At 47.9% G+C, this 27,723-nt stretch overlaps 1 protein-coding gene across 4 annotated transcripts in view; it reads left to right on the top strand.

Moving 5' to 3' along the window:
- prrc2a (proline-rich coiled-coil 2A) overlaps positions 1-27,723 on the top strand; it is a 124,252-nt gene that overhangs the window by 45,572 nt on the left and 50,957 nt on the right. For 3 of the 4 annotated variants that reach the window (XM_041212503.1, XM_041212505.1, XM_041212502.1), the window contains exons 7-16: positions 1,222-1,460; positions 3,506-3,591; positions 6,523-6,662; positions 8,082-8,172; positions 8,827-9,022; positions 10,648-10,743; positions 22,571-22,928; positions 23,482-23,654; positions 25,016-25,331; positions 27,206-27,392. In XM_041212503.1, the coding sequence (XP_041068437.1) occupies positions 1,222-1,460; positions 3,506-3,591; positions 6,523-6,662; positions 8,082-8,172; positions 8,827-9,022; positions 10,648-10,743; positions 22,571-22,928; positions 23,482-23,654; positions 25,016-25,331; positions 27,206-27,392 (1,882 nt within the window). The remainder of the gene's footprint in view (positions 1-1,221; positions 1,461-3,505; positions 3,592-6,522; positions 6,663-8,081; positions 8,173-8,826; positions 9,023-10,647; positions 10,744-22,570; positions 22,929-23,481; positions 23,655-25,015; positions 25,332-27,205; positions 27,393-27,723) is intronic. The other variant, XM_041212504.1, reaches the window with a different exon arrangement.

Here is a 27,723-nt window from a genome sequence, read left to right as displayed (position 1 = left end):
CTGCTTTTAATCCCCATCCCCAATTACTCTGAGAAAGTACTGGTGGGCCACCTTCTCCCTTGAATATGTGGTTTTCATATTCTCCAATATTGGGTGGGTAATTTGACACTGTCATGCCGTGCTCTCAGAACTAGCCTGTCTTTTTGATAAGGTGGTGTTCTTCATTCTTGAAGAGCCTTAAATATTGGAAATCTGAAAGAAGTTAAATGTACAGCACATCAAGGCAGCAAATATGTTATGGAATAGAAATTTCATCAGAACTGAGGTTAGATCTGTGCCAGAAAGACTTAATGTGTCTTTCACTTTACAGCTGCTGACTGTATAATTTCATGCATCATTTTTATTTGAACTCTACTTGACCACAGCAAGAGAGGAAAAAAATAAGATTGGCACGTCATAACTAGCTTGCACTTATAAAAAGCTGGTCAGGTGGCCCCGTGGCCCCTCTGGCTTTGGTGGGGTGGTGGGGGGTGTTTGTCATTAAGGGATTTCTTTCAGAAGTGAATCATGATTGCTTTAAAAGCAAGAACTCTGATCTTTAAAGTAAGGTGTTATTAGAGAGGCTTGAAATTACTGTTTGTCTGTCAAGATGGGTAACAGATGTGGTCATCTAATTATATGTATAACGGGGGATAAGATCAGTATAAATAAGTTCAAATTTCAGACAACCTTCCCTCATTGATGTTGGTTTCCTTTATGCCTTATTAAAAAAGAAAAATATTGTTCCAAACTGCATGGAAGTTTCTAAAGCAAAGAGGTAACAGGAGTTTCTTGGGTTCTTCTGCCCTTGCAAGCCAGCCAGGAAAGGCACTGTGTTGAAACAAAATGCTTTAGGTTACTTGCCTAGCCTCTTGGTTTAATTGCCTCCGGAGCTGGGGGGTGGAGCTGGCCAGGGTTACCACTCCATACCATGTGGGACTTGGCTGTGCTATGCTTAAATCAGTCACCTGCTGACTCTAGCTGGTGGGCTGTCATGTAGAATGATAGCTTTGGCGCGAATGCCCCTAAGATCAGAATTCGGCTAGAATCAATGCTGTCGGGAGTAGGGACAGATTATTCGCACAAAAATAACTTGTATTGGAGTTCAGTTTAAAGGAGGACCATGTAACCTGTGCAGTTTGATCTGCTCACTTTGAATCATGCTCTTGAAGTGTTGGCTTCCCTAAAATTCTGTACCATATGTTAATGTTTTTGCTTTTACCATTCTCCTTCCACCCACAGATGTGACCAGCTGGAGGGAGGGTGGTGGGCGGAACTTGGGTGCTCCGGGTGGCTCTTTGATCGAGGGGGAAACCAAAGAGCTAAGCCCAGAAGAAGCAGCAAGCTCTATAGCATCCTCAGCCGACCAGAAGGTGACTGCGAGGATGGCCGAACAACCACCTAGACCAGGGGTCGGTGTGCCACAGCAGGCAGTTCCCCAGCCATACCCTCCACCATACAGGGGGATGATGCCGGCTTTTGTAAGTAACTGAGACCTTGGAAGGGAGGAGAACTGGAGGGTGGAAGGGAACAGTCGGAAAACTTGCAGATGTCAGTTGCCAGTCGTTCACACACAATGCTATTGCATATGGGGAGTTGGTGGCAGAGTGGCATTATCACTGACTATTATTCCAGAGACCCAGGGTAATGCTGTGGGAAACCAGGTTCGAATCCTACTATAGCAGATGGTGGAATTTGAATCCAATAAAAAATCTGGAATTCAAAGTCTGATGAGGACCATGAAATCATTGCCAATTGTTTTTTTTTAAATCCCATCTGGTTCACTAATGCCCTTTAGGGGAGGGGAGTTGGCAATCCTTATCTGGTCTGGCTTAACATGTGACTCCAGACCCACAGTGTGGCTGACCTTTAAATGCCCTCTGAACAAGGGCAAATAGGGATGGGCAATGAATGCTGGCTTAGCCAGCGATGCCCACATCCCAAGAACGAATAAGAAAACTAATTTACATGCACTTGAACTAATGGGACTTATTTTCACTAACTGGGTATAAACCTATCCTGCAGCTTTTCATAATGTATCCCCTACTTTATATGTTCCCCTGTTTAATATCAAGGCTTTATTTCTCCTAGAGTGTGAATTGTTTCTGGCAGTTCTGGCTGTAGCATTAAGGACTGGTTTAAATTTAGTGACAGAATTCCCTTAGTAAGTAACACCACTGTTTAACTTGCATATCATGGAAAGCTCGCATAATGTTGCAGTTGCCCTTTAACTTCACATTGCTTACTGGAGCTTCTTAATGGGATCAGGGTGTCGGTCAGTTTGCTTATTTTTAAAAATACCTTTGGTGGCAATTCAAAGCCACAGTGCTGTATATGACCTAGGTTGTGCAATAGTAAGAAGGGTGAGTTAAATGATAAAGTAATGGTTTAAAAAGCGTACCCATTGGCAGGGTCACCACACCAGGACATCCATGGAGCAGCAGGCAGCTCACACTTAAGTTCTGGTGAATTAAGTTCCAATATAGCCTTTTCTACTGACAAATTTGCTTTTAAAACGTTACCTTAGTTTTCAGTTAAAGAGATGAAAGGTGAAGACCACACTAACAAGCTTGGAAAGAGTAGAAATAGAAAGAAGAATGGATAAATCAACTTGAAGTTTGTTGTCAAGCTTGAATTTAAGAACCTGTAGATTGTAGGAGGGAAAAACTGAGGGAAATGAGAAATTCCATAGTTTTGAATAGGAAACTTTCCTATTGCAACTTTGTTATTGCAACTTTCTGTAACTTTTAAACTATTTTTGCCTGTTGAAAATACCACAACGATTACAGAGTTTCTGCTGAAGGATGTATTGTATGTTGGCTGTTCTTTGTTCAGTTTGGGACTAGACCATAGAAAATGCCAGGACAGCTAGCTAGCAGTCAGCTCCATCTAGTCCATGCAAAGGAATAATTGGGCATTTGTGAGCATTTTGTACACCTGATGTACTTTATCACCTGTGACCAAGCAAACTTAAACACTTCAAAGTGATACTAACTGTGTCCCAGTTGTCAACCCTTGAAGTTTTGAACCACCCTGTGCCTTGGCTTGATTTAGTTCACAGTATATGGGCCTCTGGGTCAAAATGCTGCAAATTCGAGCCTTGCTTTGGGAATTGAACACGGACACGTTAGTGCATTTGTGAGGGAGTGGTGCTTTGTGAAAAGTGCGATGCTATGGTAGTTCTGGGTGAACATTAAACAATGCCACAGCCTTTCATAGAAGAGCGGAAGGCTCAGATGCCAGGATTACATTCCTGCCTCCATCAAAGCCATCAGAAACAAATTAGCTCATAAATTGTTCATCAAAATGGCTGTGTTTCCTTTTATACCAGTAACTACACTTCAAATTAAGTGCAGCTGTAGCATTTTGAAATACCTGAGTCATGACAAGACTATCCAAAAACACATTTTCTTTTGAATGACTGAGAGAATCCTGGTTGCCTTTTATCTGGCCTGGGTGTTTTTTAAATAAAAATCTAGTAGCTTAACCTCTTGATCCCTCTCTATTGTATTTTTACTGTTTTCAGATGTATTCCCCATATTGTGGTTTACCATTTCCTACACCTTACGGACCACAGGGACCATACAGATACCCACCACCCGATGCCAGCAAGTAAGTTTTTTTCATTAAAGGATTGATTGTAGTTGTGTGCACGGAAGGTAAAGTTAGTACTTAAGGAATTGAAACCATGCAATTGTGGTGTTTTTATGTACTGGTGTCAGACTTGTTTCGATGGTAGCATTCTGAAGTCAGAAGGTTATAGGTCCAACTCCCAATCTAGAGACTTGAGCACATTACATGAATACAAAACGTCCCAAGGTGCTTCACGAAAGCATTATAAATCAAAAATAGCACCAACCCACAGAAGGAGATATGGAACAGGTAACCAAAAATTTTGTCCAAGGCAGTGTCCCCTCAAATTTCTGATGGCTGTGTATGGCCTGCTTGTTGCAGTCCTTTTAAGATTGCTGCACATGCTTGTGTGTCACATTCCCGATTTGTTCCACAGTCCCACTCCCATGCAATTGACGGGGAGCGTTGGTCAGAGGTAGTTTGAAGGAGCATTTTAAAAGGAGAGAAGAAGCAGAATGGTTTAGGAAGGGAATTCCAGAACTTAGAGCCTAGGCAGCTGAATGCATGGTCAAACAAATTAGATTGCAAATGAAGAATTCAAGAAGCGCATATATCCTGGAGGACTGAGGGACTTGATTAGGGAGGGGTGAGGTGATGGAGGAATTTGAAAACGAGGATGAGAATTTTAAACCTGAAGTGATGCTTAACCAGGAATCGATGTCAATCGCTAAGCACTGGGATGATGGGTGAAGGGGGCTTGTTGTGATTTCAGACACAGGCAGCTGAGCTTTGAATGGCCATCAGTGCAATACTGAGGGAGTCCTGCACTGCTTGATGATTATTAAACCAAGGCACTGCTCCAGCAGCTAAGTGTAAAAGACTATCCATTTCACTATACAAAGAGAGCAGAGGAGTTCTCTTGGTGTCTAGGTCTATGTTATCCCTCAGCCATCACAAAAAAGAAGTTATTGGATGTTTATTTCATTGCTGTTTGTGGAACTTTGCTATGCCTTGGGTCTCAACACAACAGTGCTTATACTTCAAAAAGTACTTAATTGGTCCCTGTGATATCCTGAAAGGTGCCTCCTAAGTTCTTTACTGACTTCCCTTTTCCAACTTCTTAATTACCATATTGTTTTATAACTTGTAACATTGAATTTGTAGTGTTTTATTTAAAATTTGAAGCCTGATTTAGCTTCAGTCATAAACCAACATTGGTCTGGGCAGCATTTGTTGCTGGTAAGAACATTTTCCTTTTACAAAAAAAAGGTACCAGTGATTGGGAAGGAGAATATGCAAACAAGATGGCAAAATGCATTTAAATCTCAGATATTTTACAGGGGAAGTACACACTAGTTTTCTAACCCACCCATCCATCAGGTGCAAAACTGACACCAGATTTTTGCTCACTTTGGAAGTCAGTAGAGATAAATGTTGTAAGTCCAGAGGCACAGCCAATCGCTTGGATTTCCTGCCTGGCGAGTTTGGTTAAAATTGACCCTTTTTTCCTGTTCTTTCTTTTTCTGCTCCCCTCCCACAACCATTTTTTTTTCCATGGATTTCATTTGACTGTAGAGTTGCATAGTTTGCAACACAAACTGGCCATTTGGCCTAACTCTGTTTATGCTCTGAAATTCTTGGTTCCATGCTTGTAAGGCTTCATCTTCCATTTCGAGCATTTAAATCTGGTTGTCATATGTAAAGAAAGCATAATAAGTGGTTCAGTGGACATTTGGCAAGATATTGAGCCTTTTAGACAAAGGAAGGTAATTGGTTCAGTTTCTTGCAGCTGTGCTGCTGGCAGCTATTGGGTAGGCAGACTGGAGTTGCTATAACTGGGGAGGGTATCACCTTGGAGGCAGGTTCCTGGTTTATCTAACTTTGCTGTACAGTTGAGTGTGGACCTGGGCTGGTGCGAGCTAGGACAGCTGTTTGTTCCTGAAATGCTTAAATGGCATACACTGCTGTTAACTGCAGTCAGGAACTATGCAGCATAACTGCTGGTTTGCTCTCAACTGGAGTAATCTGTTCAATGCTGGGCTCTGCACTCCAGGAAGGCTTTAGAGAGGATGCAAACAAGATTTACAGGAATGCTTCCAGGGATTTCAGTTGGAGAATCTGGGGCTGTTCTCCTTAGAGAAGAGGAGGTTGAGAGGAGATTTAATAGAGGTGTTCAAAATCATGACGTGTTTGACAGAATAGATGTTGAGAAACTGGTTCCATTGGTGCAAAGGTCAGAGGGCATCGATTTAAGGTGATTGCTGTTGATTATTTTGTCAACGAAAGAACATTTTTATCCAGCAAGTGGTTAGGATCTGTCTGAGAATGTGGTTGGAACAAATTTCATTTGAGACTTTTAATGTAGAATTAGATGAGTATATGAATGGGAAAACATTACAGGGCTTCGGGAAAAAGGCAGGGGAGCAGGACTCTCCAAATTGCTGGCACAGACACAACGGGTTGAATGGCCTCCTGTGCTGTAACCATTCTGGTTCTATATAGCGCCTTTAATGGAGGAAAATGTTCAGAGGAGCATTATGAAACAAAATTTAGCATCTAAACAAACGGACGATCTGGGCAGATGAACAAAAGTTTGGTTGAAGAGGTAGGATCTGAAAGCAAGATGAGTGGAGAAATTTGGGAGGGGGAGAATTCCAGATCTTGCGATCTTAGCAGCTACAGGCACAATAACCAACTGATGGAGCACTTAAAATTGGAAAGGGAAAAAAAAATCACAGGAGTGAGATGCTAGCAAACGACCAGCTTGTAGTACTTGGGAACTGTATCCTGGCGTCATGCACCAATTGAAATGTGGGAAGAGAACTAGAAACCAAAATTCTTGTATAGGGAGAATCTTGAAATGCATCCACTGTGGGTTTGAATCAAACTAATATTTATCTGGCGATTTTTTTTACTTTGCAGTTTACCTGTGTATAAAATAACAGACATGTCATCTGCATATCTGCATAGGTTTCCTCGTGTTCCAGGACCTCGACTTCCTCAACATCCAACACGGATGTCAGAAGCAGTGAAAAGACCCTCCATCCTCAAACAGGACGACTTGAAAGAGTTTGATGAGCTTGAAAACGAGACTGATGATGGATGGGCTGGTAAATCTCCAGGGGCTGGGAGAAAATTCCCTGTTGCAACCTTCATTTTAATTCTTCAGCTACCAGCAAATCTGTGGGAACTTCTGTCTCCCTCTACCAAACAGTATTTAAACTTCAAGCGCAGGGGCCATGGCACTGAAACAGACAGTGGCATAGTTTAATTGTTGTAAAGTGCTGGGAGAACCACTATTATTACAGTATCGACCATAAGCCACTAAAGTCCATCAAATACAATTTTAATTAAAAATGAACTATTTTAACCATTCATTCTGTTGGCTCACTTATCCCTCTCCCTTTCCTCCCCCTCATTCTCTGTTCTATTAATTTTAACTCTATATTTGATTAGACACCAAAAAATATATACTTTTTCTAATCGAAGGAGCTACTTAATTTTTTTCAACTTCCCATTGGTTTTAGGGATGGCACCTTCATCTTTATTGGTTGACAGCTATCTTTTTAGTGGCTGGATTTCAAATTTGACTTTGTCAGATACTGGATTAGTTTCTCACTTTGTGTGGCAAACGCAAAGCAGGCAGTGCCACAAAGTAGATTAGGTGATAACTCTTGAAGCCTGTCAGCAGTGGTGCTGGAAGGATTAAGTGCCACAGTGTGGCCTGTTGCAACAATGGCTCTGTTCCATCCATTTCAGTGTACTTGGGTGTCTGCGGAATTTACCCTGAGCTGGCAATAGTTGGTACGTGACTTGGTGGAATAGCAATGATATTTGTCGTAAAATTGGAAGCCTGGGGACTAGAAAAAACCTCGTGATTACGCTGTTGCTAAGCTGTAGTAACTGGAGAAACTTCACCTCCTGGGATGGTGGGAGCAGAGGGAGTTTATGTTGCATCTCAATGAAACTTAAAAAATTTTTTTAAGGAGCTTGACAGGGTAGGTGCAGAAAGCATGCTTCTCCAGACAGGGTGGGGTTGGGGGCTGGGTCTAGAACCAGGGACACAGTCTCCGAATAAGGGGCAAGCCATTTAGGACTGAGATGAGGAAGAATTTCTTCACTCAGAATGTAGTGAATATTTGGAATTCTCTATCCTAGAGGGCTGTGAAGGCTCAGTCATTGAGAATGTTCAAGACGTAGATCGATAAATGTCTAGGAATCTCAAAGAAATGAAGAAAACAGGTTGTGTTTGGGAATGACATCAAGGGATTATGGGATAACGCAGGAAAATGGCATTGAGGTAGATGATCGACCATGATCTATTTGAATGGCGGAGCAGGCTCGAGAGGCTGACTGGTCTACCCCTGCTCTTATGCTCCTTTCAGAAGGGGAAATGCATAGTTAACTCCCTTTTAAACAGTTTGTTTATTGATCCGGACCAGGGACAATTAGTTATGAATCTGAAAATTGAGGCTAACGTTGATCATTTGCATGTTCCACTTTGTTGATGTGCATCTTTTCTTCTCCAGGAGCACACGAGGAAATAGACTACACTGAAAAGCTAAAATTCAGTGATGATGAAGATGACGATGATGCCGAAAAGGGGAAATCTGATAACTGGTGAGTGTGAGAAGCATTAATCAACCCCAATGATTACAAAGAAGCATAGAATTTGGAGAAAGTGAATTTTATTTAACACTACATTTTCTTATACTGCAGTTAATTTTTTTATAAGCTCTTCTAATGAACTTGTGCTAAAAAGGCTAAACCCTATAGAATCATATGTATAACACACATTTGCTTTGGAAAAATCCTTTGCAGAGGCCCTAGTTTGATTACATTGCATTGCAATAAGAGGGTAATTAGTCCAGGGAGTCAAGTAAACTAGTCCCAACGGTTTTCCCAAACACAACCTATTTTCTTCATTTCTTTGAGATTTTTTTCTCTAATCGAGCTTACTGGGTTCTTCAAGGTCTACATTGTGGGTTCAGGGTCATTCTGTTACCTATTTCTCTACTCTGAAGCCTTTCCCTTCAGGTGAGTTTTAAGGCCCTCTGCACCCCAAGCCACGGCAACTCTGCTATCCAATCTTTCTGTGATTCCAGCTTTTTGTTTTTTGTTTCGATGTTCTGCTCCCCGGCCGGAAATGACCATTCTTGTGTTTTGGCCATCTGATTTATAAATGCTTTGTGGTGTTTTGGTTACCCTGATGCGAGTGATTGCAAGGCTTGCAGTGTGTGGAGCTGAAAATAACAGTCTTATTCGTTTGCACAGGGATGGCCAGACGAGTCGGCCAGATCGGCAAGAGTTGCGCACCTCTGAGAACAGGAAGGAGCCCCCCTCAGAGGAGCACTTGTCAGTCAAAGCGGCTCGGGGCGAAGGTCCGGCCCCTGCCCAGACAGAGCTGGGGCCACCCGGGTCACAACCACCCAGAGTTTCTGCCAGCTGGGGCCCTGCTGTGGATCACCAGGTACGTGGCCAAGAGAGTCCATATAATTTGCCACCTTTTTATTATTGGTATTTGTGAGTTTTTTTTTCAAGATGTGTAATCTCAGCAAATGGGCACTAAAAACTTCATCTAATCTGTGGGTTATTGTTTTGAAATTGTTTGATGATTGGAATTGAGTTAGTTGAAACCCTGTTGAGATAAACTTTGATTTCATGAGTGACAACTTAAAAGCTGCGTTTTTTTGTCACCAATTTCAGCATGGCAAAATGTCAGTGTTGGAAATGGAAGACTCATCTGTGAAATGAGTTCGAACCATCCAGTCTGTTTCTTCAAGATTGTAGATTCAAGGATGAAGCTACCACTAGTTAGCACTAAGTCGGTAACTACTTAGGCTGCTGTTGTGGAAATGACAGGGAGGGGAGGGTGCCTGTTTGTGTTTGCGGCTGAGGTGATTGTTGGGCCGGTTAGAGGGCATGCAAAACTCACAAGTAAAATCTTTACTTCTGCAATATACTAGTTGTTAAAACTATAGCAGCACTTCTCTGCTTCATGACTGAGGGAACCATTTTGCAGGTAGCTGTGTGATATCTCCCTATCCCAGTTTTCCAGGCCAGACATGATGAGTGAACAGGTGTCACTTCTGGTGAGGTGGGAACTGCTAGGTAGGAGATTCATTAAATAACCATATGTAAAGGCTTCAGTGCTGCATCAACTATTGCTTTGACAGGTTGGCCAATTTAAAATCTTCCATGTGCCAATACTCTGAGCTAATTGCCCCTGATGGCTTAGTGGGCTAAACGCAGCACATTGTGTGGTTCTGGATCAAGATTCAGGAGGTGCCCAGGTTTGATTTTTAATTTCCACTGAAACACAATCCGGGCATCAGTTCAAGTGCTGAAACTGACCTGGGAAATCTAGTTAATTTCCAGGGATTCCTGCTAGGAAAACACATTTATAAATGGCAGAGTATGTGACTGAGTTGTGCTCCACAGTCAGCCTGTTGATGCTTGCTGTCGAGGCTTACAAATGAGGAGTAGCCACTTAGCAACATTCTTGAGAGCAACTTACAGCTGTGTTGCTAACTGTATCCCAGTATTTAAAAAGAAAAGATGAAAAAGCCCCCATCCATCTTACTGTAACATCAATCAATGCAGGTTCTTTGATGCAAACACGTAATTGTCTCAGTGTAGCATCTTTTCCTGATTCCTTGAAGTTTCTACTCTATTGTATTGGATCTGGCTTGAATATGCCTAAAGGAGCTTCACTCTATCTGAACTGAGCTAGGAGTGCTCACTGAGAAGTGTAGAGGGAACTTTACTCCAATCTGTACTGTATCTGACATGGAACTGTTTGATTCTGGCACTGTGTTTGAAATGCAAAGTATTCTTTCAGCATTAACATTGAGTGCAAAATCCTAGAAAAAATGTAATTTAAGAAAAGTTTAATTTGCCACTGATCTTTGATGTTTGGAGAGAGTTTATTTCTGGTGATTTGTGCAAAAGATTTTAGATATGCAAGTCTGCCTTTTTAAACCTACATCTCTTCCCCCTTCACCCACCCTAACCACAACCTACCCCTCATTCCCACCAATGCCTACCACTGGGCTAAAAATCCAACATTTAAACTCAGTGACTGTGTCTTTTTAGGGTCGAAGAACAAGCATGTGCTCACCTCACGAGCATCAGGTTGCTCAAGGGCCGTACAGCATCTACAGGCAGGCCGCTTCCCCCAGCATACACCAGGTTTGTAGGGTTAGCAGTAGGTTATGGCAAATCACTGACTATTTTAAAGCTACAAAAGTCTTCTAATTTGAGATGTGAGGTGGGAGTCCATAGCCCAGCAAGTCATGGTTGAGAGAAGGGTCTTTTTGAGGCTGGAACCTCTTGTAAGGGATCTGACCCCTGACTGTGAGGCAGCCTAATGTCTTGGAGAGGCTGCTTTTGAAGAACGTGAGGTTTGTAACTTCAGATTGCCTGTGGACAGGCACATAGGGTAATGTGATTGTGTACCACTGGATAATTTTGAATCATCAAATGACTAAACATGAATAAACTTTAAATAATTTTTTTTCTCTCTCTCTCTCTCTAGCCCTTCTCCTCTATAGCCCTTCTCTCTCTCTCTAGCCTCTTTCTAGCCTCTCTCTCTCTAGCCTCTCTCTCTAGCCTCTCTCTCTAGCCTCTCTCTCTCTAGCCTCTCTCTCTCTCTGGCCACTCTCTCTCTGTGTCTCTGGCCACTCTCTCTCTGTGTCTCTGGCCACTCTCTCTCTGTGTCTCTGGCCACTCTCTCTCTCTGTGTCTCTGGCCACTCTCTCTCTCTGTGTCTCTGGCCACTCTCTCTCTCTGTGTCTCTGGCCACTCTCTCTCTCTGTGTCTCTGGCCACTCTCTCTCTCTGTGTCTCTGGCCACTCTCTCTCTCTGTGTCTCTGGCCACTCTCTCTCTCTGTGTCTCTGGCCACTCTCTCTCTCTGTGTCTCTGGCCACTCTCTCTCTCTGTGTCTCTGGCCACTCTCTCTCTCTGTGTCTCTGGCCACTCTCTCTCTCTGTGTCTCTGGCCACTCTCTCTCTCTGTGTCTCTGGCCACTCTCTCTCTCTGTGTCTCTGGCCACTCTCTCTCTCTGTGTCTCTGGCCACTCTCTCTCTCTGTGTCTCTGGCCACTCTCTCTCTCTGTGTCTCTGGCCACTCTCTCTCTCTGTGTCTCTGGCCACTCTCTCTCTCTGTGTCTCTGGCCACTCTCTCTCTCTGTGTCTCTGGCCACTCTCTCTCTCTGTGTCTCTGGCCACTCTCTCTCTCTGTGTCTCTGGCCACTCTCTCTCTCTGTGTCTCTGGCCACTCTCTCTCTCTGTGTCTCTGGCCACTCTCTCTCTCTGTGTCTCTGGCCACTCTCTCTCTCTGTGTCTCTGGCCACTCTCTCTCTCTGTGTCTCTGGCCACTCTCTCTCTCTGTGTCTCTGGCCACTCTCTCTCTCTGTGTCTCTGGCCACTCTCTCTCTCTGTGTCTCTGGCCACTCTCTCTCTCTGTGTCTCTGGCCACTCTCTCTCTCTGTGTCTCTGGCCACTCTCTCTCTCTGTGTCTCTGGCCACTCTCTCTCTCTGTGTCTCTGGCCACTCTCTCTCTCTGTGTCTCTGGCCACTCTCTCTCTCTGTGTCTCTGGCCACTCTCTCTCTCTGTGTCTCTGGCCACTCTCTCTCTCTGTGTCTCTGGCCACTCTCTCTCTCTGTGTCTCTGGCCACTCTCTCTCTCTGTGTCTCTGGCCACTCTCTCTCTCTGTGTCTCTGGCCACTCTCTCTCTCTGTGTCTCTGGCCACTCTCTCTCTCTGTGTCTCTGGCCACTCTCTCTCTCTGTGTCTCTGGCCACTCTCTCTCTCTGTGTCTCTGGCCACTCTCTCTCTCTGTGTCTCTGGCCACTCTCTCTCTCTGTGTCTCTGGCCACTCTCTCTCTCTGTGTCTCTGGCCACTCTCTCTCTCTGTGTCTCTCTCTCTCTCTCTCTCTCTCTCTCTCTCTCTCTGTGTCTCTGGCCACTCTCTCTCTCTCTCTCTCTCTCTCTGTGTCTCTGGCCACTCTCTCTCTCTGTGTCTCTGGCCACTCTCTCTCTCTGTGTCTCTGGCCACTCTCTCTCTCTGTGTCTCTGGCCACTCTCTCTCTCTGTGTCTCTGGCCACTCTCTCTCTCTGTGTCTCTGGCCACTCTCTCTCTCTGTGTCTCTGGCCACTCTCTCTCTCTGTGTCTCTGGCCACTCTCTCTCTCTGTGTCTCTGGCCACTCTCTCTCTCTGTGTCTCTGGCCACTCTCTCTCTCTGTGTCTCTGGCCACTCTCTCTCTCTGTGTCTCTGGCCACTCTCTCTCTCTGTGTCTCTGGCCACTCTCTCTCTCTGTGTCTCTGGCCACTCTCTCTCTCTGTGTCTCTGGCCACTCTCTCTCTCTGTGTCTCTGGCCACTCTCTCTCTCTGTGTCTCTGGCCACTCTCTCTCTCTGTGTCTCTGGCCACTCTCTCTCTCTGTGTCTCTGGCCACTCTCTCTCTCTGTGTCTCTGGCCACTCTCTCTCTCTGTGTCTCTGGCCACTCTCTCTCTCTGTGTCTCTCTCTCTCTCTGTGTCTCTCTCTCTCTCTGTGTCTCTCTCTCTCTCTGTGTCTCTCTCTCTCTCTGTGTCTCTCTCTCTCTCTGTGTCTCTCTCTCTCTCTGTGTCTCTCTCTCTCTCTGTGTCTCTCTCTCTCTCTGTGTGTCTCTCTCTCTCTCTGTGTCTCTCTCTCTCTCTGTGTCTCTCTCTCTCTCTGTGTCTCTCTCTCTCTCTGTGTCTCTGGCCACTCTCTCTCTCTCTCTCTCTCTCTCTCTCTCTGTGTCTCTGGCCACTCTCTCTCTCTCTCTCTCTCTCTCTGTGTCTCTGGCCACTCTCTCTCTCTCTCTCTCTGTGTCTCTGGCCTCTCTCTCTCTCTCTCTCTCTCTCTCTCTCTCTCTCTCTCTCTCTCTCTCTCTCTCTCTCTCTCTCTCTCTCTCTCTCTCTCTCTCTCTGTGTCTCTGGCCTCTCTCTCTCTCTCTCTCTCTGTGTCTCTGGCCACTCTCTCTCTCTGTCTGTGTCTCTGGCCACTCTCTCTCTCTGTCTGTGTCTCTGGCCACTCTCTCTCTCTGTCTGTGTCTCTGGCCACTCTCTCTCTCTGTCTGTGTCTCTGGCCACTCTCTCTCTCTGTCTGTGTCTCTGGCCACTCTCTCTCTCTGTCTGTGTCTCTGGCCACTCTCTCTCTCTGTCTGTGTCTCTGGCCACTCTCTCTCTCTGTCTGTGTCTCTGGCCACTCTCTCTCTCTGTCTGTGTCTCTGGCCACTCTCTCTCTCTCTGTGTCTCTGGCCTCTCTCTCTCTCTCTGTGTCTCTGGCCTCTCTCTCTCTCTCTCTCTGTGTCTCTGGCCACTCTCTCTCTCTCTGTGTCTCTGGCCACTCTCTCTCTCTCTGTGTCTCTGGCCACTCTCTCTCTCTCTCTGTGTCTCTGGCCACTCTCTCTCTCTCTCTGTGTCTCTGGCCACTCTCTCTCTCTCTGTGTCTCTGGCCACTCTCTCTCTCTGTGTCTCTGGCCACTCTCTCTCTCTCTCTGTGTCTCTGGCCACTCTCTCTCTCTCTGTGTCTCTCTCTCTCTCTGTGTCTCTCTCTCTCTCTGTGTCTCTCTCTCTCTCTGTGTCTCTCTCTCTCTCTGTGTCTCTCTCTCTCTCTGTGTCTCTCTCTCTCTCTGTGTGTCTCTCTCTCTCTCTGTGTCTCTCTCTCTCTCTGTGTCTCTCTCTCTCTCTGTGTCTCTCTCTCTCTCTGTGTCTCTGGCCACTCTCTCTCTCTCTCTCTCTCTCTCTCTCTCTGTGTCTCTGGCCACTCTCTCTCTCTCTCTGTGTGTCTCTGGCCACTCTCTCTCTCTCTGTGTCTCTGGCCACTCTCTCTCTCTGTGTCTCTGGCCACTCTCTCTCTCTGTGTCTCTGGCCACTCTCTCTCTCTGTGTCTCTGGCCACTCTCTCTCTCTGTGTCTCTGGCCCCTCTCTCTCTCTGTGTCTCTGGCCACTCTCTCTCTCTGTGTCTCTGGCCACTCTCTCTCTCTGTGTCTCTGGCCACTCTCTCTCTCTGTGTCTCTGGCCACTCTCTCTCTCTGTGTCTCTGGCCACTCTCTCTCTCTGTGTCTCTGGCCACTCTCTCTCTCTGTGTCTCTGGCCCACTCTCTCTCTCTGTGTCTCTGGCCACTCTCTCTCTCTGTGTCTCTGGCCACTCTCTCTCTCTGTGTCTCTGGCCACTCTCTCTCTCTGTGTCTCTGGCCACTCTCTCTCTCTGTGTCTCTGGCCTCTCTCTCTCTCTGTGTCTCTGGCCTCTCTCTCTCTCTGTGTCTCTGGCCACTCTCTCTCTCTGTGTCTCTGGCCACTCTCTCTCTCTGTGTCTCTGGCCACTCTCTCTCTCTCTGTGTCTCTGGCCACTCTCTCTCTCTCTGTCTCTGGCCACTCTCTCTCTCTGTGTCTCTGGCCACTCTCTCTCTCTGTGTCTCTGGCCACTCTCTCTCTCTGTGTCTCTGGCCACTCTCTCTCTCTGTGTCTCTGGCCACTCTCTCTCTCTGTGTCTCTGGCCACTCTCTCTCTCTGTGTCTCTGGCCACTCTCTCTCTCTGTGTCTCTGGCCACTCTCTCTCTCTGTGTCTCTGGCCACTCTCTCTCTCTGTGTCTCTGGCCACTCTCTCTCTCTGTGTCTCTGGCCACTCTCTCTCTCTGTGTCTCTGGCCACTCTCTCTCTCTGTGTCTCTGGCCACTCTCTCTCTCTGTGTCTCTGGCCACTCTCTCTCTCTGTGTCTCTGGCCACTCTCTCTCTCTGTGTCTCTGGCCACTCTCTCTCTCTGTGTCTCTGGCCACTCTCTCTCTCTGTGTCTCTGGCCACTCTCTCTCTCTGTGTCTCTGGCCACTCTCTCTCTCTGTGTCTCTGGCCACTCTCTCTCTCTGTGTCTCTGGCCACTCTCTCTCTCTGTGTCTCTGGCCACTCTCTCTCTCTGTGTCTCTGGCCACTCTCTCTCTCTGTGTCTCTGGCCACTCTCTCTCTCTGTGTCTCTGGCCACTCTCTCTCTCTGTGTCTCTGGCCACTCTCTCTCTCTGTGTCTCTGGCCACTCTCTCTCTCTGTGTCTCTGGCCACTCTCTCTCTCTGTGTCTCTGGCCACTCTCTCTCTCTGTGTCTCTGGCCACTCTCTCTCTCTGTGTCTCTGGCCACTCTCTCTCTCTGTGTCTCTGGCCACTCTCTCTCTCTGTGTCTCTGGCCACTCTCTCTCTCTGTGTCTCTGGCCACTCTCTCTCTCTCTGTGTCTCTGGCCACTCTCTCTCTCTGTGTCTCTGGCCACTCTCTCTCTCTGTGTCTCTGGCCACTCTCTCTCTCTGTGTCTCTGGCCACTCTCTCTCTCTGTGTCTCTGGCCACTCTCTCTCTCTGTGTCTCTGGCCACTCTCTCTCTCTGTGTCTCTGGCCACTCTCTCTCTCTGTGTCTCTGGCCACTCTCTCTCTCTGGCCACTCTCTCTCTCTCTCTCTCTCTCTCTCTCTCTCTGTGTCTCTGGCCACTCTCTCTCTCTCTCTCTCTCTCTCTCTGTGTCTCTGGCCACACTCTCTCTCTCTCTCTCTCTCTCTCTCTCTCTCTCTCTCTCTCTCTCTCTCTCTGTGTCTCTGGCCTCTCTCTCTCTCTCTCTCTCTCTGTGTCTCTGGCCACTCTCTCTCTCTGTGTCTCTGGCCACTCTCTCTCTCTGTGTCTCTGGCCACTCTCTCTCTCTGTGTCTCTGGCCACTCTCTCTCTCTGTGTCTCTGGCCACTCTCTCTCTCTGTGTCTCTGGCCACTCTCTCTCTCTGTGTCTCTGGCCACTCTCTCTCTCTGGCCACTCTCTCTCTCTCTCTCTCTCTCTCTCTCTCTCTCTGTGTCTCTGGCCACTCTCTCTCTCTCTCTCTCTCTCTCTCTGTGTCTCTGGCCACTCTCTCTCTCTCTCTCTCTCTCTCTCTGTGTCTCTGGCCACACTCTCTCTCTCTCTCTCTCTCTCTCTCTCTCTCTCTCTCTCTCTCTCTCTCTCTCTCTCTGTGTCTCTGGCCTCTCTCTCTCTCTCTCTCTCTCTCTGTGTCTCTGGCCACTCTCTCTCTCTGTCTGTGTCTCTGGCCACTCTCTCTCTCTGTCTGTGTCTCTGGCCACTCTCTCTCTCTGTCTGTGTCTCTGGCCACTCTCTCTCTCTGTCTGTGTCTCTGGCCTCTCTCTCTCTCTCTCTGTGTCTCTGGCCACTCTCTCTCTCTCTGTGTCTCTGGCCACTCTCTCTCTCTCTGTGTCTGTGGCCACTCTCTCTCTCTCTCTGTGTCTCTGGCCACTCTCTCTCTCTCTGTGTCTCTGGCCACTCTCTCTCTCTCTCTCTGTGTCTGTGGCCACTCTCTCTCTCTCTGTGTCTGTGGCCACTCTCTCTCTCTCTGTGTCTGTGGCCACTCTCTCTCTCTCTGTGTCTCTGGCCACTCTCTCTCTCTGTGTCTCTGGCCACTCTCTCTCTCTGTGTCTCTGGCCACTCTCTCTCTCTGTGTCTCTGGCCACTCTCTCTCTCTGTGTCTCTGGCCACTCTCTCTCTCTGTGTCTCTGGCCACTCTCTCTCTCTGTGTCTCTGGCCACTCTCTCTCTCTGTGTCTCTGGCCACTCTCTCTCTCTGTGTCTCTGGCCACTCTCTCTCTCTGTGTCTCTGGCCACTCTCTCTCTCTGTGTCTCTGGCCACTCTCTCTCTCTGTGTCTCTGGCCACTCTCTCTCTCTGTGTCTCTGGCCACTCTCTCTCTCTCTCTCTCTCTCTCTCTCTGGCCACTCTCTCTCTCTCTCTCTCTCTCTCTCTCTCTCTGGCCACTCTCTCTCTCTCTCTCTCTCTCTCTCTCTCTCTGTGTCTCTGGCCACTCTCTCTCTCTCTCTCTCTCTCTCTCTGTGTCTCTGGCCACACTCTCTCTCTCTCTCTCTCTCTCTCTCTCTCTCTCTCTCTCTCTCTCTCTCTCTCTGTGTCTCTGGCCTCTCTCTCTCTCTCTCTCTCTCTGTGTCTCTGGCCACTCTCTCTCTCTGTGTCTCTGGCCACTCTCTCTCTCTGTGTCTCTGGCCACTCTCTCTCTCTGTGTCTCTGGCCACTCTCTCTCTCTGTGTCTCTGGCCACTCTCTCTCTCTGTGTCTCTGGCCACTCTCTCTCTCTCTCTCTCTCTCTCTCTCTCTGGCCACTCTCTCTCTCTCTCTCTCTCTCTCTCTCTCTCTCTGGCCACTCTCTCTCTCTCTCTCGCTCTGTGTCTCTGGCCACACTCTCTCTCTCTCTCTCTCTCTCTCTCTCTCTCTCTCTCTGTGTCTCTGGCCTCTCTCTCTCTCTCTCTCTCTCTCTCTCTCTCTCTCTCTCTCTCTGTGTCTCTGGCCACTCTCTCTCTCTGTCTGTGTCTCTGGCCACTCTCTCTCTCTGTCTGTGTCTCTGGCCACTCTCTCTCTCTGTGTCTCTGGCCACTCTCTCTCTCTGTGTCTCTGGCCACTCTCTCTCTCTGTGTCTCTGGCCACTCTCTCTCTCTGTGTCTCTGGCCACTCTCTCTCTCTGTGTCTCTGGCCACTCTCTCTCTCTGTGTCTCTGGCCACTCTCTCTCTCTCTCTCTCTCTCTCTCTCTGGCCACTCTCTCTCTCTCTCTCTCTCTCTCTCTCTCTCTCTCTGGCCACTCTCTCTCTCTCTCTCTCTCTGTGTCTCTGGCCACACTCTCTCTCTCTCTCTCTCTCTCTCTCTCTCTCTCTCTCTGTGTCTCTGGCCTCTCTCTCTCTCTCTCTCTCTCTCTCTCTCTCTCTGTGTCTCTGGCCACTCTCTCTCTCTGTCTGTGTCTCTGGCCACTCTCTCTCTCTGTCTGTGTCTCTGGCCACTCTCTCTCTCTGTCTGTGTCTCTGGCCACTCTCTCTCTCTGTCTGTGTCTCTGGCCACTCTCTCTCTCTGTCTGTGTCTCTGGCCACTCTCTCTCTCTGTCTGTGTCTCTGGCCACTCTCTCTCTCTGTCTGTGTCTCTGGCCACTCTCTCTCTCTGTCTGTGTCTCTGGCCACTCTCTCTCTCTCTGTGTCTCTGGCCTCTCTCTCTCTCTCTCTGTGTCTCTGGCCACTCTCTCTCTCTCTGTGTCTCTGGCCACTCTCTCTCTCTCTCTGTGTCTCTGGCCACTCTCTCTCTCTCTGTGTCTCTGGCCACTCTCTCTCTCTCTGTGTCTCTGGCCACTCTCTCTCTCTGGCCACTCTCTCTCTCTCTCTCTCTCTCTCTCTCTCTCTGTGTCTCTGGCCACTCTCTCTCTCTCTCTCTCTCTCTCTCTGTGTCTCTGGCCACACTCTCTCTCTCTCTCTCTCTCTCTCTCTCTCTCTCTCTCTCTCTCTCTCTCTCTCTCTCTCTCTGTGTCTCTGGCCTCTCTCTCTCTCTCTCTCTCTCTGTGTCTCTGGCCACTCTCTCTCTCTGTGTCTCTGGCCACTCTCTCTCTCTGTGTCTCTGGCCACTCTCTCTCTCTGTGTCTCTGGCCACTCTCTCTCTCTGTGTCTCTGGCCACTCTCTCTCTCTGGCCACTCTCTCTCTCTCTCTCTCTCTCTCTCTCTCTCTGTGTCTCTGGCCACTCTCTCTCTCTCTCTCTCTCTCTCTCTGTGTCTCTGGCCACTCTCTCTCTCTCTCTCTCTCTCTCTCTGTGTCTCTGGCCACACTCTCTCTCTCTCTCTCTCTCTCTCTCTCTCTCTCTCTCTCTCTCTCTCTGTGTCTCTGGCCTCTCTCTCTCTCTCTCTCTCTCTGTGTCTCTGGCCACTCTCTCTCTCTGTCTGTGTCTCTGGCCACTCTCTCTCTGTCTGTGTCTCTGGCCACTCTCTCTCTCTGTCTGTGTCTCTGGCCACTCTCTCTCTGTCTGTGTCTCTGGCCTCTCTCTCTCTCTCTGTGTCTCTGGCCACTCTCTCTCTCTGTGTCTCTGGCCACTCTCTCTCTCTGTGTCTGTGGCCACTCTCTCTCTCTCTGTGTCTCTGGCCACTCTCTCTCTCTCTGTGTCTCTGGCCACTCTCTCTCTCTCTCTGTGTCTGTGGCCACTCTCTCTCTCTCTGTGTCTCTGGCCACTCTCTCTCTCTGTGTCTCTGGCCACTCTCTCTCTCTGTGTCTCTGGCCACTCTCTCTCTCTGTGTCTCTGGCCACTCTCTCTCTCTGTGTCTCTGGCCACTCTCTCTCTCTGTGTCTCTGGCCACTCTCTCTCTCTGTGTCTCTGGCCACTCTCTCTCTCTGTGTCTCTGGCCACTCTCTCTCTCTGTGTCTCTGGCCACTCTCTCTCTCTGTGTCTCTGGCCACTCTCTCTCTCTGTGTCTCTGGCCACTCTCTCTCTCTGTGTCTCTGGCCTCTCTCTCTCTCTCTCTCTCTCTCTCTCTCTGGCCACTCTCTCTCTCTCTCTCTCTCTCTCTCTCTCTCTCTCTGGCCACTCTCTCTCTCTCTCTCTCTCTCTCTCTCTCTCTGTGTCTCTGGCCACTCTCTCTCTCTCTCTCTCTCTGTGTCTCTGGCCACACTCTCTCTCTCTCTCTCTCTCTCTCTCTCTCTCTCTCTGTGTCTCTGGCCTCTCTCTCTCTCTCTCTCTCTCTCTCTCTCTCTCTCTCTGTGTCTCTGGCCACTCTCTCTCTCTGTCTGTGTCTCTGGCCACTCTCTCTCTCTGTCTGTGTCTCTGGCCACTCTCTCTCTCTGTCTGTGTCTCTGGCCACTCTCTCTCTCTGTCTGTGTCTCTGGCCACTCTCTCTCTCTGTCTGTGTCTCTGGCCACTCTCTCTCTCTGTCTGTGTCTCTGGCCACTCTCTCTCTCTGTCTGTGTCTCTGGCCACTCTCTCTCTCTGTCTGTGTCTCTGGCCACTCTCTTTCTCTCTGTGTCTCTGGCCTCTCTCTCTCTCTCTGTGTCTCTGGCCTCTCTCTCTCTCTCTCTGTGTCTCTGGCCACTCTCTCTCTCTCTGTGTCTCTGGCCACTCTCTCTCTCTCTCTGTGTCTCTGGCCACTCTCTCTCTCTCTGTGTCTCTGGCCACTCTCTCTCTCTCTGTGTCTCTGGCCACTCTCTCTCTCTCTCTCTGTGTCTGTGGCCACTCTCTCTCTCTCTCTGTGTCTGTGGCCACTCTCTCTCTCTCTCTGTGTCTGTGGCCACTCTCTCTCTCTCTGTGTCTCTGGCCACTCTCTCTCTCTCTGTGTCTCTGGCCACTCTCTCTCTCTCTCTCTGTGTCTCTGGCCACTCTCTCTCTCTCTCTGTGTCTCTGGCCACTCTCTCTCTCTCTCTGTGTCTCTGGCCACTCTCTCTCTCTCTGTGTCTCTGGCCACTCTCTCTCTGTGTCTCTCTGGCCACTCTCTCTCTCTCTCTGTGTCTCTCTGGCCACTCTCTCTCTCTCTCTGTGTCTCTCTGGCCACTCTCTCTCTCTCTCTGTGTCTCTCTGGCCACTCTCTCTCTCTCTCTCTGTGTGTCTCTGGCCACTCTCTCTCTCTCTCTGTGTGTCTCTGGCCACTCTCTCTCTCTCTCTCTGTGTGTCTCTGGCCACTCTCTCTCTCTCTGTGTGTCTCTGGCCACTCTCTCTCTCTCTCTGTGTGTCTCTGGCCACTCTCTCTCTCTCTCTGTGTGTCTCTGGCCACTCTCTCTCTCTCTCTGTGTGTCTCTGGCCACTCTCTCTCTCTCTCTGTGTGTCTCTGGCCACTCTCTCTCTCTCTCTCTGTGTGTCTCTGGCCACTCTCTCTCTCTCTCTCTCTCTGTGTGTCTCTGGCCACTCTCTCTCTCTCTCTGTGTGTCTCTGGCCACTCTCTCTGTGTGTCTCTGGCCACTCTCTCTCTCTCTCTCTCTCTGTGTCTCTGGCCACTCTCTCTCTCTCTCTCTCTCTCTCTCTCTCTCTCTCTGTGTCTCTGGCCTCTCTCTCTCTCTCTCTCTGTGTCTCTGGCCTCTCTCTCTCTCTCTCTCTGTGTCTCTGGCCACTCTCTCTCTCTCTCTCTCTGTGTCTCTGGCCACTCTCTCTCTCTCTCTCTCTGTGTCTCTGGCCACTCTCTCTCTCTCTCTCTGTGTCTCTGGCCACTCTCTCTCTCTCTCTCTGTGTCTCTGGCCACTCTCTCTCTCTCTCTCTGTGTCTCTGGCCACTCTCTCTCTCTCTCTGTGTCTCTGGCCACTCTCTCTCTCTCTCTCTGTGTCTCTGGCCACTCTCTCTCTCTCTCTGTGTCTCTGGCCACTCTCTCTCTCTCTCTCTCTGTGTCTCTGGCCACTCTCTCTCTCTCTCTCTCTCTCTGTGTCTCTGGCCACTCTCTCTCTCTCTCTCTCTGTGTCTCTGGCCACTCTCTCTCTCTCTCTCTCTCTCTGTGTCTCTGGCCACTCTCTCTCTCTCTCTCTCTCTCTGTGTCTCTGGCCACTCTCTCTCTCTCTCTCTCTCTCTCTCTCTCTCTGTGTCTCTGGCCACTCTCTCTCTCTCTGTGTGTCTCTGGCCACTCTCTCTCTCTCTCTCTGTGTCTCTGGCCACTCTCTCTCTCTCTCTGTGTCTCTGGCCACTCTCTCTCTCTCTCTCTGTGTCTCTGGCCACTCTCTCTCTCTCTCTCTCTGTGTCTCTGGCCACTCTCTCTCTCTCTCTGTGTCTCTGGCCACTCTCTCTCTCTCTCTCTCTGTGTCTCTGGCCACTCTCTCTCTCTCTCTCTCTGTGTCTCTGGCCACTCTCTCTCTCTCTCTGTGTGTCTCTGGCCACTCTCTCTCTCTCTCTGTGTGTCTCTGGCCACTCTCTCTCTCTCTCTGTGTGTCTCTGGCCACTCTCTCTCTCGTTCGTATAACCTTTATTCTCTGTCTTCTGAAGTCCTGAGACTAAGGGTGTGGCTTCATTACCCTCTGCAGTTCCCATCTTTTGACTGAATAAACTAAATGCTCCGCTATATTAAGGTTGCTTGAATCCATCCATATTAAGCCTGGTGTTTTACTGCACACAGTCTGTGCATGGGATGCCTTGTACTCGGGCTGTGCTGTATATGAGAGCTCGCAGTCATTCTACAGGGCAGCTTTAACCTGGCTGACACTTGTGGACATCCCTGATATGGTTAATTCTAATGGGAGGTCCACTTATTTCCCACTGGCAGACTGCAGTTCCCCAGGACAAAGCCAACCCTGCCCTGGCTAATCAAAAGGCTCCGGTGGGTGAAGATGAAGACGAAGCCTGGCGTCAGCGGCGGAAGCAGTCCTCTACTGAGATCTCTGCCGCTGTGGAGCGGGCGCGGAAGCGGCGCGAGGAGGAGGAGCGCCGCATGCAGGAAGAACGGCGGGCTGCCTGTGCAGAGAAGCTGAAGCGCCTCGACGAAAAGTTTGGAGCCTCTGAGAAACGGCAGAAGTCTGAGCAGGAGAAGGAGGAGGCATCAGAGGAAAAGGAGAACGAAGAGCCCGTGGGCTCCAATAAACGGCAGCGAACAGCCAGCAGCAGCAGCTTTGAAATGACGCAAGGTACTTAAATTTTTTAACATTTATTTTGGGAATACTAGCATCCTGTTTATCAATCTTACCCCCACTTTCCCCTCACTGGGTCCCATACACTATTCTCCAACTGATCACCGAGTGACCCTCTGCATCATTTTGTGATGTGCAAGTTTAGTAATTGCCTCTATTTGCCCGCTTCGCTCCTCTAAAGGAAGGCTGATATGCCTCCACGACAACCTGACTAGAATGGGGAATGTGCTGCACGAGGGAGACAAAGATGTGTTTTTTCCAGCTTTGTCCAAATATGTCTTTAACGTCAAACTTGGCCACTCTCTACCTTTTGTGCTGACTCCCGGCTGTTGGACTGGAAGCATCTTGTGTGAGCAAGAGCCCTTGGCTTTGATCTGGTTGATGTTTGCCGGGAATTTGTCTCCTGTTTTGCAGACAACTCTGATCCGTATAGCAGCTGTCTGCTTCGAGCTTGGGACATGCCTAAACATCCTGGCGGGACCAGAGTGGAAGAAGTTGGATTTACTATCTATTTATTTGTTTAGTTATTTATTTGCCTTTTGCTTTGCAGCTGAACCCCTACCCCCCCCTGAAAAGGAAACCGTTGAAGTGAAAGAGGAGGCAGGGGCGGTAAGAGTTGAGTCCAAGGTGGAAGCAGTGGTACCAGGGAGACAACCTCAACCTTCCCAGGGCTACTCCAAGTACCAGAAGTCCTTGCCACCCAGGTTTCAAAGACAGCAGCAGGTAAGTTTCCTATGATCTAGTCGTGGCAAGCAAACTCTTCCATCCTGCATCTAAGGCCGTGTGTGATTGAATCGCACAGGTTGCCTGTATTGGAGCAGTTTACATGGAAAACCAAGTTAAATGCTGCTAGGTTTCATTGTTTTTAATGTAAACTAATGAGTAGCCTGTGGGCACTGCCCATGCACAGTTGATGAAGAATATGTGACTGCATATAGTGAACACTAATCCTAGCCAGAATGGAGATGATTGGTTACTCCTCCCTCAGTCAATCATGCTGTAAGTCACTGCCATTGATCTTTTGTGCCTAATTTGTATGGAGCTATCAACGGTTCCCCTTAATACCATGAGCTAGTAGGATAGATAGAAACTATTTCTGCTGCTTTGTGGATTTAGTACAAAAGCATAGTGAAAAATTTAGAGCCAGATTCTTTCAGGGATCAAATTAGGAAGCATGTTTACACAGTGTGGTAAGTTTGGAACTCCTTACAAACAGCAGTTGATGCTAGGTCAATTGTTAATTTTAAATCTGAGATTGAAGAACATTTGTTAACCAGAGGATTTAAGGGATATGGGACGAAGGCAGGAGAATGGAATCGGATCATCGATCAGCCATGATCTAACTGAATGATGAAACAAGTTCAAAGGGATAAATAGAATACTCCTGCGTTCCTATGTCCACCTTTTGCTGGATTAATCACCTTGTTTGTGTTGGGAGACTTTTCTGCAGTTGTGGTCACAAGTTCCGTTTGCTTGTAGAGCAAGAGATCTTGTAAAGTGACTCTGGCCTGTGCTGTGCAATACTGCTGATTTGTAAGGCCTGCCCTGCCACTAACTCCAACACTTGTAGTGTATGTAGACCTTTGGGGGTTTTCTTTTTACAAGGTGATGACTGACTCCATTGGGAAGAGCTCATATACTTGCAATGATGCTGCCTTGTGAGCTAGAGTTTGCAGCTACCTCGATAGTTGATGTAGCAAGACCTGGTTGGAAGAAAAGTGTGATCAGGAAGTAATGTCAGGGGAGCATACTAGGCAAGATTTTTAACCAGCCTTTATTTGAAGACCAGCTTGTCAACCAGAGACCTCTACTGGAATGTACAAGTACAAGACCAAGCGAGAACAGCATTAGGCTTGGCTATGATGCCCCTTGCAGTCAAGAGCCTGCCAACTCTCACTGTAAATGAGGGATGGTCTGCTGAACCAGATGACAGGCCACTAAACCGTATTCCTGTAGCCGCCTCTTTTTTTTAAAGTCAAGGAAGGAAAAGTACCAAGTTGTTCTAGGTCTTTTTAAGGTGTACTAACTTTATCACCACAGCACATGGCATTATTTGTAGCTTGAGTTTTATCTTTAAAATTCAGGAGCAGCTTCTTAAACAGCAGCAGCAGTGGCAGCAGCAGCAGCATCAGCACCACCAACAACAGCATCAGTCTTCCCAGCAGACTCCTCCTCAGCAACCACCACAGCCGCAACCTCTTGCCATGGCCCCGTCAGCGCCTATGCACCCACAGCAGCAGAAGCCCATGTACCCAGGTTCCATCGGCCGTCCACCACCACCTCCAATGCCCCCGATGGGTTACGACCCGCGTTGGATGATGATGCCTCCATACATGGATCCTCGCATGCTGCAAGGCAGACCCCCAATTGACTACTTCCCCCCAGGTGTTCATCCTTCGGGTAAGTGGGGAACTCCCAAGTGGGGTGGGGGTGGGATTTCCCTTGCTTTTCTATGTTTAAATGCTGGAATCAGATAGCAGGTTGTACTCTTTTTAATTGGAGAAACTTGCAGAGTTTGCCTTTGAATAATGAGCCAAGCCAAATGGCTTACCCTCATTGGCATTGCGTTTATGGCAAAGCAGCTTGTGCTTCAAGTCATACTGCAGTGCAGTGATGGCTGTTGGTTGTCCCAAGTTCAACTAATCTGATGTGTAGTTTCCAAAAGGTACAAACGTGACTTCATATTTCTAGCTGCCGACTTTTCTCTATGTCCTTGGGCTGCGGGGGTGGCAGAGTCAGTTTCAACCACATGCAAACCTTATTGGCCCCTAGTCAACATATCATAGCCCCACTGGTTGGTATATTGGCTGGCAATATTTAGTCTTCAGAAACAAATATGAAACTACCTCACCAATTTTGTGTTCTGCCTTTCGCATGGGATTTGTTCTTACTCAGGACTGCAAAAGTAATCTGGCAGTCATGCAATTGAAACTACAGCATGTGAAGCAAATTCTCATTAAAACCTTCCCCTACATAATAAACGTGGAAAGATTTACAGCACAGAAGGGGAGGCCATTCAGCTCCTGTCTGTACTAGCTAGAAAAGAGCTACTCACGGGAAAAGAGCTATCCAATCTAATCCTACCTACTCACTCTTTGTCCGTAGTGTTGTAGCTTAGGATACCTTAAGTGCTTATCCAAATGTTTTTTTTTTAAAATGGAATTAGGATTTCTGCCTCCATCAACCTTTCAGGCAGCGAGTTCCAGATCCCCATCACACTCTGGGTGAAAAGAAGTACTCTTCAACTTTCTTCTAATCCTTCTAACAAGTGTTTTCTAACAAATCTGTTTTTCCTTGTTATTGACCTTTCTGCAACAGGAAATTTGTTCTTATCCATTCTGTCTAGGGCTCTCATTATTTTAAATACCTCAATTAAATCTTCCCCTGACCTCCTGATTTCTAAAGAATCTTTGTGTATGCCCTGCATGCAGGTTCGGGGGAGATGGTGGAGTGGGAGATGGAGTGGTGGTAATGTCATAGGGCTAATGTTCTGTTGAGGTGGCAGCTGGTAGAATTTAAATTCAATTAATAAATTCTGGAAGTGAAAGCTAGTCTCAGTTTCATGGTCACCATTACTATCATCGATCGTCATAAAACTGGTTCACTGTTGTCCTTTTAGGGAAGGGAATCTGCTGCCCTTACCTGGTCTGGCCTACATGTGCCTCCAGACCCACAGCAATGTGGTTTGACCCTTAACTGCCCTCAGAAATGGCCTGGCAAGCCACTCAGTTCAAGGACAGTTAGGGATGGGCAACAAATGCTGTCCTTGCAAGCGACACCCAGATCCCACGAAAGAATAAAGTTCAGAAAAAGGTTCCTGGACTGTGGCTACTCATTTGACAGCATGTTCAAAATTTACTCTCTGACTGTTTCACAAGACACCAGGTTCTTAAAGTTGATGTTAGAAGAAAATGATGCAACAGTAATCACTTGGCCATATTGTGCCCAGATGGGAAGTGCAATAATCTGATTAGGCTCCTGTTTCATTTGAGGGAAAGAATAGCAATGCAAAATTCCCTGTGGAATTGTCAGAGCTTGTATCAGAGGAGGTAAAAGGAGGAAATTGAGGGAAAACCTCTTGGTGGTTTCAGCTTACTGGTCCCTGTATTACCGAAAACTCTCCTTTTCACTTTTGATTTTATATTTGGATCTTATGGGTCCACTTTTTTTTAACTAGAATTTTTGGTCCTTTGTGAAAATGGCATACCATTAGATCAGACACTGTACAAGAGCAGGATGACTACATCTAGATTAATGGCTATTTTTCTTTTTAGGTTTAATGGCTCGTGAGCGTTCAGACAGCGGTGGTTCTGGATCTGAACCCTTTGACCGACACCCTACAAGGGGTACGCCTCCTATTGACCCCAAGTTGGCCTGGGCAGGCGATGTGTTCCCATCGGCAGAGATGCGACCTTTGGCTTCACCTATAAGACCACATGAGGAAGATGACAAAGGCTTGAGGTCTGTTCAGATGCACCTCGGATGTGACCGCTTTTTTCTTTAAGTACTACATGGCAGTGCGTAAACGTGCCATGTGTGTAAAATAGAGGCACACAAACCTGAAGGTCCCTGGCATATAATTAGTTAGCTGGGCTCTGCACTTCGATTCAGCATGTCTAGGCAATGGCAGGGCCACAACAAAATCATCAAAGGTCCTTGTTGCTGATCATTAGCTAATCACTTCACCATTAATGTCAGCTGCCTGGTCCCTAAGCTCAGGAATTCCCTCCATCAGTCTCTCCACACCTCGACATCCTTCTCTTCCTCTAAGATGCTCCTTAAAAATTATTTC

This window comes from Carcharodon carcharias, chromosome 19 (assembly GCF_017639515.1).
Source record: "Carcharodon carcharias isolate sCarCar2 chromosome 19, sCarCar2.pri, whole genome shotgun sequence".
In the NCBI taxonomy this organism is placed as follows: domain Eukaryota; kingdom Metazoa; phylum Chordata; class Chondrichthyes; order Lamniformes; family Lamnidae; genus Carcharodon; species Carcharodon carcharias.
Note: the sequence above shows the minus strand (reverse complement) of the source record. Positions and strands in the feature narration are given on the sequence as shown.